The sequence below is a fragment of the Symphodus melops genome, assembly GCF_947650265.1.
Source record: "Symphodus melops genome assembly, chromosome: 15".
NCBI classification, from domain to species: Eukaryota; Metazoa; Chordata; class Actinopteri; order Labriformes; family Labridae; genus Symphodus; species Symphodus melops.
The window spans coordinates 119,496-132,750 of NC_136705.1; the positions used below are offsets into that span (position 1 = coordinate 119,496).

The following is a 13,255-nucleotide window of genomic DNA, read 5'->3' on the forward strand; positions in this document are numbered from 1 at the left end:
ACTAATCAGCAGGACTTCAGATTCTGAAAACAGAAGTCACAAATTTACTGTCAAAAAAGGAAAAATGATTTAAACTCATCAGAGAGAGTATCGAGCCCCTCCTACAAAACGTGAGCAGAAGGTCTGCTCAACTTCATAGTCCACGTTGCCACTGATTGGCTGATTTCGATTGGAAGATTTTTAGCTGCGTCGTGTTTCAGCAGTCTTGTCAGGGTGGCTGGAATTTTCTCTCCCTTCTGAACTTCATGATTAGTGCTTTGAAAATCCTGTTTCTACTCGAGCTGAAGAGAGAAAAGCTGTGTTAGTGGACAGTCTGAGCGTAGAGCGCCTGCTCTCGGTGTGGCGACCTCTATGACGCACAGTTGATCCTGGAGCAGCAATGAATAGGATCAACTTTTTTCGTCTGTATTTTAATCAGCCCGTCCAATCAGAGGCGAGGACTCTTCACATGGAGTGTCCGAGCCAGCGAACCTTTTATGATGTGAGGTCACAGATGAGGGTGAGACACTAGCTAACTGTTCCTTTGAACAGGGAATCTGTGATTCTTGAATTCAGCAGACTGTAAAGCTCTTCATGGTTGACAAACTAACGATGAATACAAATGATGCCACGCACTTGAGTACAGGATGGATACCTGGTCAGTGAAAAACTCCTGAGTCTGGCTTATTGTGTGAATACTCTCTAAACGGGGCTCAGTTTCTACTCGGTCAGCGTGTGGTTCAGAAGAAGCTTCAGTACTTCTCCATGCTGTGAATCGTTCAGAGAGATTTTATTTAAACATGAAGAATGTCGGTCTCTTTATGGGCTGATGTCACAGTAGTATCAAACTGTCAGACATATTTTTCTCTATCTGACCTCATGTTTTAACATGTTGTTTATCTGACCTCATGTTTTAACATGTTTATCTGACCTCATGTTTTAACATGTTGTTTATCTGACCTCATGTTTTAACATGTTGTTAATCTGACCTCATGTTTTAACATGTTGTTTATCTGACCTCATGTTTTAACATGTTTATCTGACCTCATGTTTTAACATGTTGTTTATCAGACCTCATGTTTTAACATGTTGTTTATCAGACCTCATGTTTTAACATGTTGTTTATCTGACCTCATGTTTTAACATGTTGTTAATCTGACCTCATGTTTTAACATGTTTATCTGACCTCATGTTTTAACATGTTTATCTGACCTCATGTTTTAACATGTTGTTTATCTGACCTCATGTTTTAACATGTTGTTTATCTGACCTCATGTTTTAACATGCTGTTTATCTGACCTCATGTTTTAACATGTTGTTAATCTGACCTCATGTTTTAACATGTTTTTTATCTGACCTCATGTTTTAACATGTTGTTTATCTGACCTCATGTTTTAACATGTTGTTTATCTGACCTCATGTTTTAACATGTTGTTTATCTGACCTCATGTTTTAACATGTTTATCTGACCTCATGTTTTAACATGTTTATCTGACCTCATGTTTTAACATGTTTATCTGACCTCATGTTTTAACATGTTGTTTATCTGACCTCATGTTTTAACATGTTGTTTATCTGACCTCATGTTTTAACATGTTGTTTATCTGACCTCATGTTTTAACATGTTGTTTATCTGACCTCATGTTTTAACATGTTTATCTGACCTCATGTTTTAACATGTTTATCTGACCTCATGTTTTAACATGTTGTTTATCTGACCTCATGTTTTAACATGTTGTTTATCTGACCTCATGTTTTAACATGTTGTTATTCTGACCTCATGTTTTAACATGTTTTTTATCTGACCTCATGTTTTAACATGTTGTTTATCTGACCTCATGTTTTAACATGTTGTTTATCTGACCTCATGTTTTAACATGTTGTTTATCTGACCTCATGTTTTAACATGTTTATCTGACCTCATGTTTTAACATGTTTATCTGACCTCATGTTTTAACATGTTGTTTATCTGACCTCATGTTTTAACATGTTGTTTATCTGACCATGTTTTAACATGTTGTTTATCTGACCATGTTTTAACATGTTGTTTATCTGACCTCATGTTTTAACATGTTGTTTATCTGACCTCATGTTTTAACATGTTGTTAATCTGACCTCATGTTTTAACATGTTTTTTATCTGACCTCATGTTTTAACATGTTGTTTATCTGACCTCATGTTTTAACATGTTGTTTATCTGACCTCATGTTTTAACATGTTGTTTATCTGACCTCATGTTTTAACATGTTGTTTATCTGACCTCATGTTTTAACATGTTGTTAATCTGACCTCATGTTTTAACATGTTAATCTGACCTCATGTTTTAACATGTTGTTTATCTGACCTCATGTTTTAACATGTTGTTTATCTGACCTCATGTTTTAACATGTTTTTTATCTGACCTCATGTTTTAACATGTTGTTTATCTGACCTCATGTTTTAACATGTTGTTTATCTGACCTCATGTTTTAACATGTTGTTTATCTGACCTCATGTTTTAACATGTTAATCTGACCTCATGTTTTAACATGTTTATCTGACCTCATGTTTTAACATGTTTATCAGACCTCATGTTTTAACATGTTTATCAGACCTCATGTTTTAACATGTTTATCTGACCTCATGTTTTAACATGTTGTTTATCTGACCTCATGTTTTAACATGTTGTTTATCTGACCTCATGTTTTAACATGTTGTTTATCTGACCTCATGTTTTAACATGTTGTTTATCTGACCTCATGTTTTAACATGTTGTTTATCTGACCTCATGTTTTAACATGTTGTTTATCTGACCTCATGTTTTAACATGTTGTTTATCTGACCTCATGTTTTAACATGTTGTTTATCTGACCATGTTTTAACATGTTGTTTATCTGACCATGTTTTAACATGTTGTTTATCTGACCATGTTTTAACATGTTGTTTATCTGACCTCATGTTTTAACATGTTGTTTATCTGACCTCATGTTTTAACATGTTGTTTATCTGACCTCATGTTTTAACATGTTTTTTATCTGACCTCATGTTTTAACATGTTTTTTATCTGACCTCATGTTTTAACATGTTTTTTATCTGACCTCATGTTTTAACATGTTGTTTATCTGACCTCATGTTTTAACATGTTGTTTATCTGACCTCATGTTTTAACATGTTGTTTAACTGACCTCATGTTTTAACATGTTGTTTATCTGACCTCATGTTTTAACATGTTAATCTGACCTCATGTTTTAACATGTTAATCTGACCTCATGTTTTAACATGTTGTTTATCTGACCTCATGTTTTAACATGTTTTTTATCTGACCTCATGTTTTAACATGTTGTTTATCTGACCTCATGTTTTAACATGTTGTTTATCTGACCTCATGTTTTAACATGTTAATCTGACCTCATGTTTTAACATGTTTATCTGACCTCATGTTTTAACATGTTTATCAGACCTCATGTTTTAACATGTTGTTTATCTGACCTCATGTTTTAACATGTTGTTTATCTGACCTCATGTTTTAACATGTTGTTAATCTGACCTCATGTTTTAACATGTTAATCTGACCTCATGTTTTAACATGTTTATCTGACCTCATGTTTTAACATGTTGTTTATCTGACCTCATGTTTTAACATGTTGTTTATCTGACCTCATGTTTTAACATGTTGTTTATCTGACCTCATGTTTTAACATGTTGTTTATCTGACCTCATGTTTTAACATGTTGTTTATCTGACCTCATGTTTTAACATGTTGTTTATCTGACCTCATGTTTTAACATGTTGTTTATCTGACCTCATGTTTTAACATGTTTATTAGACCTCATGTTTTAACATGTTTATTAGACCTCATGTTTTAACATGTTTATCTGACCTCATGTTTTAACATGTTTATTAGACCTCATGTTTTAACATGTTAATCAGACCTCATGTTTTAACATGTTTATCTGACCTCATGTTTTAACATGTTTATCTGACCTCATGTTTTAACATGTTTATCTGACCTCATGTTTTAACATGTTTATCTGACCTCATGTTTTAACATGTTGTTTATCTGACCTCATGTTTTAACATGTTGTTTATCTGACCTCATGTTTTAACATGTTAATCTGACCTCATGTTTTAACATGTTTATTAGACCTCATGTTTTAACATGTTTATTAGACCTCATGTTTTAACATGTTAATCAGATCTCATGTTTTAACATGTTGTTTATTAGACCTCATGTTTTAACGTGTTGTTTATCTGACCTCATGTTTTCACGTGTTGTTTTTCAGATAACGTTGAAGTGGCCTATCTGAAGACTCTGACCAAAGAAAACGTCATGAACTTCTACAGAGTAAGTGTTCCACTATACACAAACCCCAGGACAGAGGAGAGAGAGGCACCATGTACATGGTTCACGTGCACTAACCACTAGGCAACCAGCGCCCCCACGTTCACATGTTCTGATGACTTCATGTTGAAAAACACGAGAGAGCCAATGTGACTGCTAACCTGAAAGATCACGCCCTCTTTTTTTATCCTCCTGAAAATATGGAGAACGTTTCAGGCTGCCCCTTCACACACCTGTTCACTGTGTGTGTGTTTGTGTGTGTGTTTGTGTGTGTGTGTGTAGGATCGTCTGACCGTCGAAGCCCCAAGGAGACACAAGGTGTCGGTGCATGTCCTGTCCAGAGAGATGGACTCCTGTGAGTATCTGAGTCAGATCTTTAGACTCTTCATCACATTAAACTGTGTGTGTGTGTGTGTTCATCACATTAAACTGTGTGTGTGTGTTCATCACATTAAACTGTGTGTGTGTGTTCATCACATTAAACTGTGTGTGTGTGTTCATCACATTAAACTGTGTGTGTGTTTTCATCACATTAAACTGTGTGTGTGTGTTCATCACATTAAACTGTGTGTGTGTGTGTGTGTGTATGTGTGTGTTCATCACATTAAACTGTGTGTGTGTGTGTGTGTTCATCACATTAAACTGTGTGTGTGTGTTCATCACATTAAACTGTGTGTGTGTGTGTGTGTTCATCACATTAAACTGTGTGTGTGTGTGTTCATCACATTAAACTGTGTGTGTGTGTGTGTGTGTTCATCACATTAAACTGTGTGTGTTTGTGTGTGTGTGTTCATCACATTAAACTGTGTGTGTGTGTGTGTGTTCATCACATTAAACTGTGTGTGTGTGTGTGTGTTCATCACATTAAACTGTGTGTGTGTGTTCATCACATTAAACTGTGTGTGTTCATCACATTAAAGTGTGTGTGTGTGTGTGTGTGTGTTCATCACATTAAACTGTGTGTGTGTGTGTTCATCACATTAAACTGTGTGTGTGTGTGTGTGTGTGTGTGTGTGTGTTCATCACATTAAACTCTGTGTGTGTTCATCACATTAATCTGTGTGTGTGTGTGTTCATCACATTAAACTGTGTGTGTGTGTGTGTGTTCATCACATTAAACTCTGTGTGTGTGTGTGTGTGTTCATCACATTAAACTCTGTGTGTGTGTGTTCATCACATTAAACTCTGTGTGTGTGTGTTCATCACATTAAACTGTGTGTGTGTGTGTGTGTGTGTGTGTGTGTTCATCACATTAAACTCTGTGTGTGTTCATCACATTAATCTGTGTGTGTGTGTGTGTGTGTGTGTGTTCATCACATTAAACTGTGTGTGTGTGTGTGTTCATCACATTAAACTGTGTGTGTGTGTGTGTTCATCACATTAAACTGTGTGTGTGTGTGTGTTCATAACATTAAACTGTGTGTGTGTGTGTGTGTGTTCATCACATTAAACTGTGTGTGTGTGTGTTCATCACATTAAACTGTGTGTGTGTGTGTTCATCACATTAAACTGTGTGTGTGTTCATCACATTAAACTGTGTGTGTGTTTGGTCAGGTCCCATCGTGGGAGAATTCCCCGCCCAGAATGATGTCACCCTGGCTCCTGCTCCCTCCCTGCCTCAGGTAATCATCAGCTGCTCACGTTAACCACATAACTGCCTACATCTGTGATCAACAGGAGGCAGATCCAGAACCAGTCACTTACCATTTGAACTTTTCACACCAGCTGACACTGAAGTCCAAAGAGAAATGTTTAACAAACACGAGCTTGTCACCCAAAGTCGAGTTCAACAAAACCTCCAACAAATGTCATCGGCCTGAACAAAGCTGCATCTTCATTAGTTTCAGAGAAAGTCATATTTCTTTAAGAGTGTCAGAGATCCACAGAGTGTTCTACACGTTCTACGTTTCTTTAAGAGTGTCAGAGATCCACAGAGTGTTCTACACGTTCTACGTTTCTTTAAGAGTGTCAGAGATCCACAGAGTGTTTGACACGTTCTACGTTTCTTTAAGAGCGTCAGAGATCCACAGAGTGTTCTACACGTTCTACGTTTCTTTAAGAGCGTCAGAGATCCACAGAGTGTTTGACACGTTCTACGTTTCTTTAAGAGTGTCAGAGATCCACAGAGTGTTCTACACGTTCTACGTTTCTTTAAGAGTGTCAGAGATCCACAGAGTGTTCTACACGTTCTACGTTTCTTTAAGAGCGTCAGAGATCCACAGAGTGTTTGACACGTTCTACGTTTCTTTAAGAGCGTCAGAGATCCACAGTGTTTGACACATTCTGTTTCTTTAAGAGCGTCAGAGATCCACAGTGTTTGACACGTTCTGTTTCTTTAAGAGTGTCAGAGATCCACAGAGTGTTCTACACGTTCTACGTTTCTTTAAGAGCGTCAGAGATCCACAGAGTGTTTGACACGTTCTACGTTTCTTTAAGAGCGTCAGAGATCCACAGAGTGTTCTACACGTTCTACGTTTCTTTAAGAGTGTCAGAGATCCACAGAGTGTTCTACACGTTCTACGTTTCTTTAAGAGTGTCAGAGATCCACAGTGTTTGACACGTTCTACGTTTCTTTAAGAGTGTCAGAGATCCACAGAGTGTTTGACACGTTCTACGTTTCTTTAAGAGTGTCAGAGATCCACAGAGTGTTTGACACGTTCTGTTTCTTTAAGAGCGTCAGAGATCCACAGAGTGTTTGACACGTTCTACGTTTCTTTAAGAGTGTCAGAGATCCACAGAGTGTTCTACACGTTCTACGTTTCTTTAAGAGTGTCAGAGATCCACAGAGTGTTCTACACGTTCTACGTTTCTTTAAGAGTGTCAGAGATCCACAGAGTGTTCTACACGTTCTACGTTTCTTTAAGAGCGTCAGAGATCCACAGAGTGTTTGACACGTTCTACGTTTCTTTAAGAGTGTCAGAGATCACAGAGTGTTTGACACGTTCTACGTTTCTTTAAGAGTGTCAGAGATCCACAGAGTGTTTGACACGTTCTACGTTTCTTTAAGAGCGTCAGAGATCCACAGAGTGTTTGACACGTTCTACGTTTCTTTAAGAGTGTCAGAGATCCACAGAGTGTTTGACACGTTCTACGTTTCTTTAAGAGCGTCAGAGATCCACAGAGTGTTTGACACGTTCTACGTTTCTTTAAGAGCGTCAGAGATCCACAGTGTTTGACACGTTCTACGTTTCTTTAAGAGCGTCAGAGATCCACAGAGTGTTTGACACGTTCTACGTTTCTTTAAGAGCGTCAGAGATCCACAGTGTTTGACACGTTCTACGTTTCTTTAAGAGTGTCAGAGATCCACAGAGTGTTTGACACGTTCTACGTTTCTTTAAGAGTGTCAGAGATCCACAGAGTGTTTGACACGTTCTACGTTTCTTTAAGAGCGTCAGAGATCCACAGAGTGTTTGACACGTTCTACGTTTCTTTAAGAGTGTCAGAGATCCACAGAGTGTTTGACACGTTCTACGTTTCTTTAAGAGCGTCAGAGATCCACAGAGTGTTTGACACGTTCTACGTTTCTTTAAGAGCGTCAGAGATCCACAGAGTGTTCTACACGTTCTACGTTTCTTTAAGAGCGTCAGAGATCCACAGAGTGTTCTACACGTTCTACGTTTCTTTAAGAGTGTCAGAGATCCACAGAGTGTTTGACACGTTCTACGTTTCTTTAAGAGTGTCAGAGATCCACAGTGTTTGACACGTTCTGTTTCTTTAAGAGTGTCAGAGATCCACAGTGTTTGACACGTTCTACGTTTCTTTAAGAGTGTCAGAGATCCACAGAGTGTTTGACACGTTCTACGTTTCTTTAAGAGTGTCAGAGATCCACAGAGTGTTTGACACGTTCTGTTTCTTTAAGAGCGTCAGAGATCCACAGAGTGTTTGACACGTTCTACGTTTCTTTAAGAGTGTCAGAGATCCACAGAGTGTTCTACACGTTCTACGTTTCTTTAAGAGTGTCAGAGATCCACAGTGTTCTACACGTTCTACGTTTCTTTAAGAGTGTCAGAGATCCACAGAGTGTTTGACACGTTCTACGTTTCTTTAAGAGCGTCAGAGATCCACAGAGTGTTTGACACGTTCTACGTTTCTTTAAGAGCGTCAGAGATCCACAGAGTGTTTGACACGTTCTACGTTTCTTTAAGAGCGTCAGAGATCCACAGAGTGTTTGACACGTTCTACGTTTCTTTAAGAGTGTCAGAGATCCACAGAGTGTTTGACACGTTCTACGTTTCTTTAAGAGCGTCAGAGATCCACAGAGTGTTTGACATGTTCTACGTTTCTTTAAGAGCGTCAGAGATCCACAGTGTTTGACACGTTCTACGTTTCTTTAAGAGTGTCAGAGATCCACAGAGTGTTTGACACGTTCTACGTTTCTTTAAGAGCGTCAGAGATCCACAGAGTGTTTGACACGTTCTACGTTTCTTTAAGAGGGTCAGAGATCCACAGAGTGTTTGACACGTTCTGTTTCTTTAAGAGTGTCAGAGATCCACAGAGTGTTTGACACGTTCTACGTTTCTTTAAGAGCGTCAGAGATCCACAGAGTGTTTGACACGTTCTACGTTTCTTTAAGAGCGTCAGAGATCCACAGAGTGTTTGACACGTTCTACGTTTCTTTAAGAGCGTCAGAGATCCACAGAGTGTTCTACACGTTCTACGTTTCTTTAAGAGTGTCAGAGATCCACAGAGTGTTTGACACGTTCTGTTTCTTTAAGAGCGTCAGAGATCCACAGAGTGTTTGACACGTTCTACGTTTCTTTAAGAGTGTCAGAGATCCACAGAGTGTTCTACACGTTCTACGTTTCTTTAAGAGTGTCAGAGATCCACAGTGTTCTACACGTTCTACGTTTCTTTAAGAGTGTCAGAGATCCACAGAGTGTTTGACACGTTCTACGTTTCTTTAAGAGCGTCAGAGATCCACAGAGTGTTTGACACGTTCTACGTTTCTTTAAGAGCGTCAGAGATCCACAGAGTGTTTGACACGTTCTACGTTTCTTTAAGAGCGTCAGAGATCCACAGAGTGTTTGACACGTTCTACGTTTCTTTAAGAGTGTCAGAGATCCACAGAGTGTTTGACACGTTCTACGTTTCTTTAAGAGCGTCAGAGATCCACAGAGTGTTTGACACGTTCTACGTTTCTTTAAGAGCGTCAGAGATCCACAGTGTTTGACACGTTCTACGTTTCTTTAAGAGTGTCAGAGATCCACAGAGTGTTTGACACGTTCTACGTTTCTTTAAGAGCGTCAGAGATCCACAGAGTGTTTGACACGTTCTACGTTTCTTTAAGAGGGTCAGAGATCCACAGAGTGTTTGACACGTTCTGTTTCTTTAAGAGTGTCAGAGATCCACAGAGTGTTTGACACGTTCTACGTTTCTTTAAGAGCGTCAGAGATCCACAGAGTGTTTGACACGTTCTACGTTTCTTTAAGAGCGTCAGAGATCCACAGAGTGTTTGACACGTTCTACGTTTCTTTAAGAGCGTCAGAGATCCACAGAGTGTTCTACACGTTCTACGTTTCTTTAAGAGTGTCAGAGATCCACAGAGTGTTCTACACGTTCTACGTTTCTTTAAGAGTGTCAGAGATCCACAGTGTGTTTGACACGTTCTACGTTTCTTTAAGAGCGTCAGAGATCCACAGAGTGTTTGACACGTTCTACGTTTCTTTAAGAGGGTCAGAGATCCACAGAGTGTTTGACACGTTCTACGTTTCTTTAAGAGTGTCAGAGATCCACAGAGTGTTTGACACGTTCTACGTTTCTTTAAGAGGGTCAGAGATCCACAGAGTGTTTGACACGTTCTACGTTTCTTTAAGAGGGTCAGAGATCCACAGAGTGTTTGACACGTTCTACGTTTCTTTAAGAGTGTCAGAGATCCACAGAGTGTTCTACACGTTCTACGTTTCTTTAAGAGTGTCAGAGATCCACAGAGTGTTCTACACGTTCTACGTTTCTTTAAGAGTGTCAGAGATCCACAGTGTGTTTGACACGTTCTACGTTTCTTTAAGAGCGTCAGAGATCCACAGAGTGTTTGACACGTTCTACGTTTCTTTAAGAGGGTCAGAGATCCACAGAGTGTTTGACACGTTCTACGTTTCTTTAAGAGTGTCAGAGATCCACAGAGTGTTTGACACGTTCTACGTTTCTTTAAGAGGGTCAGAGATCCACAGAGTGTTTGACACGTTCTACGTTTCTTTAAGAGTGTCAGAGATCCACAGTGTGTTTGACACGTTCTACGTTTCTTTAAGAGGGTCAGAGATCCACAGAGTGTTCTACACGTTCTACGTTTCTTTAAGAGTGTCAGAGATCCACAGAGTGTTCTACACGTTCTACGTTTCTTTAAGAGTGTCAGAGATCCACAGTGTGTTTGACACGTTCTACGTTTCTTTAAGAGCGTCAGAGATCCACAGAGTGTTTGACACGTTCTACGTTTCTTTAAGAGCGTCAGAGATCCACAGAGTGTTTGACACGTTCTACGTTTCTTTTCATTTGTAGAAGAGAGTTCCTGTGATGAGCTGTGTCGTTCTGGTTTGTTATTTTTGAACACATTGAAATCAGAGATGTGCAGAAGGTTCAGCTGTTTGTCACTGATGTGTTCAGCTGTTGTTGCTCCGCCTCCTTTGACCTGCAGCCTTGTTGTCTCTGCAGCCCACGCTGGTTCAGGACATGACGGAGTTCAAGAGGAGCCTGCCTCTCTTCCCGCTGGTCCGACCTCACATCAACTTCATGGCTGCCAAACTGTGAGCGATGCTGCCGGCTCGACACGCCGCTGACAGGGAGGGAAGGACGGCCGCGAGGGACCTGCTGCCACCTCCCCCCTCCCCCTTTCCATCGTGTGTGTGTGTGTGTGTGTGTGTGTGTGTGTGTGTGTGTGTGTGTGTGTGTGTGTGTGTGTGTGTGTGTGTGTGTGTGTGTGTGTGTGTGTGTGTGTGTGTGTGTGTGTGTGTGTGTGTGTGTGTGTGTGTGTGTGTGTGTGTGTGTGTGTGTGAGACGTACAAACACCTCCCGCTAAATATTCTTTACCAACCTTTTTCATAGACCTGCTGGTTTATTGTGACTAGCTGTAGAAGACACACACACACACACACACACACACACACACACACACAGTAGCTGCATGAAGGTCTTTGATTGGATGGAGCTCTCTGAAACATGAAGAAGACACTCAGTCAGATCATTTTATTTAGTTTCTGAAGAGCCTCTGCTTTTAACCCTTCACTGGTTTTGACGTGTTTGCTCGTACTGGTCAAATGTTGGGACCCTTTGAAGAGCAGTTTGATTAGAGAGTCACGCCTGATTTGGTTTTAACGTTTTATTGAGTTTTACAGTAGAAGTGTGCAAGTCGGACATCTCAGGGGAACCTCATGCTGTTTTTTACTTGACATTTTACTAGAGATGGATTATGAATAAAAAAAACCTTTGATCATCTTTTTGTTTTTCACTTCAACTTCTTTTTGTTCGAACACTGAGGAACTTTTATCATCATCACTGTGTCTGAGACTTTCTGCAGTATGTGCCTTTTCAGGGGGGGGGGCCCACAACCCCCTCCACTGCATCGATGTCAAACAGCAGCTAGCCTTTAACTGAAATATTTCTTGTTCGATACTAAAGGAGGGGTCAAGGACTAGTTCCTCACCAGGTTTCTTTTATGATTCAATATGCAGTTCACTCGCTAAGCAATAATCCTGAGGACAGCGTGAGACCCTAAACCCCCCCCCCCCACCATGTTTAGAAAAATTTAAATAAAGTATAAAATAAGTAAGGTAGGTTTGTTTTTTGAATGAAAACATAATACCTTAATTTAAAAACTGAGCAGCTCAGCTCGCAGCCCCGAGTTCTTTCAAATATCAAAAAGACTTCAGCTCTCGGCCTTTTCCTCCAAACGAATGAAAGGTGTCAGACGTGTTGAAGACTCGAGGCTTAAAGCTGAGCAGCTCGGCTCTCGGCCCCTTGAAGCCCTCATGAAGGAGTCTCAGAGACAGCAGCTCGGCTCTCGGCCCCTTGAAGCCCTCATGAAGGAGTCTCAGAGACAGCAGCTCGGCTCTCGGCCCCTTGAAGCCCTCATGAAGGAGTCTCAGAGACAGCAGCTCGGCTCTCGGCCCCTTGAAGCCCTCATGAAGGAGTCTCAGAGACAGCAGCTCGGCTCTCGGCCCCTTGAAGCCCTCATGAAGGAGTCTCAGAGACAGCAGCTCGGCTCTCGGCCCCTTGAAGCCCTCATGAAGGAGTCGCAGAGACAGCAGCTCGGCTCTCGGCCCCTTGAAGCCCTCATGAAGGAGTCTCAGAGACAGCAGCTCGGCTCTCGGCCCCTTGAAGCCCTCATGAAGGAGTCTCAGAGACAGCAGCTCGGCTCTCGGCCCCTTCTGATGTTCTGTTTGCTCATCTTGTGAAATAAACCTGAAAGGTTGAGTATCTGATTGAGCCCTTTTAGATTTGTCAGTTCAATGTTACTCGCTCTGGTGACTCGTTAAAGACTGAAATATAAATATATAATATATATAAATACAAACTGGTTTTTAGGTCTGAAAAAAGAAGTCTTGATTTTAAGCTTGAGATCTGAGAAACGAGTTCTTTAGTCTGAATTATAAAATGAAGGGATGATTCCTGAGTCAGAACTCCTGTGTAGCCCCTCCCCTTTTTGGCCAGCGCGTGCTCGTACTCTATCAAAAGCTTCTTCAATACTTTCCAGCATTTTACTGTTCAGATCCTTCATGTTCGAACCCAAAGACGACCAGCAGACAGTAGCTGACGCTTTATTCAGACGTATCACGTCAGGCGTTTACACCGTGACCTTTGTAGTGATTGGTTTAAATTTAATCTGAAGGTTTTTTTTTTCTTTGTGGATCAGAAGAGACGGGGCGCTTTGGTTCATGTTGTGTTTCTGATTAATAAACAACTAAATGAGTCTCTGTGTCTGTTTTTAATCCCCCCCCCACCAGTCTCAAAGAACGCACTTGAACA

The 13,255-nt window shown here is 40.3% G+C and overlaps 1 protein-coding gene across 2 annotated transcripts in view; it reads left to right on the forward strand.

The window, feature by feature from the left end:
* ide (insulin-degrading enzyme) overlaps nucleotides 1-11,207 on the forward strand; it is a 30,690-nt gene extending 19,483 nt beyond the window's left edge. The window contains exons 22-25 of one of the 2 annotated variants that reach the window (XM_079361996.1): nucleotides 4,242-4,303; nucleotides 4,583-4,655; nucleotides 5,855-5,922; nucleotides 10,946-11,207. In XM_079361996.1, the coding sequence (XP_079218122.1) occupies nucleotides 4,242-4,303; nucleotides 4,583-4,655; nucleotides 5,855-5,922; nucleotides 10,946-11,041 (299 nt within the window). In that variant the 3' untranslated portion in view covers nucleotides 11,042-11,207. The remainder of the gene's footprint in view (nucleotides 1-4,241; nucleotides 4,304-4,582; nucleotides 4,656-5,854; nucleotides 5,923-10,945) is intronic. The other variant, XM_079361995.1, reaches the window with a different exon arrangement.
* Nucleotides 11,208-13,255: the final 2,048 nt, after the last annotated feature.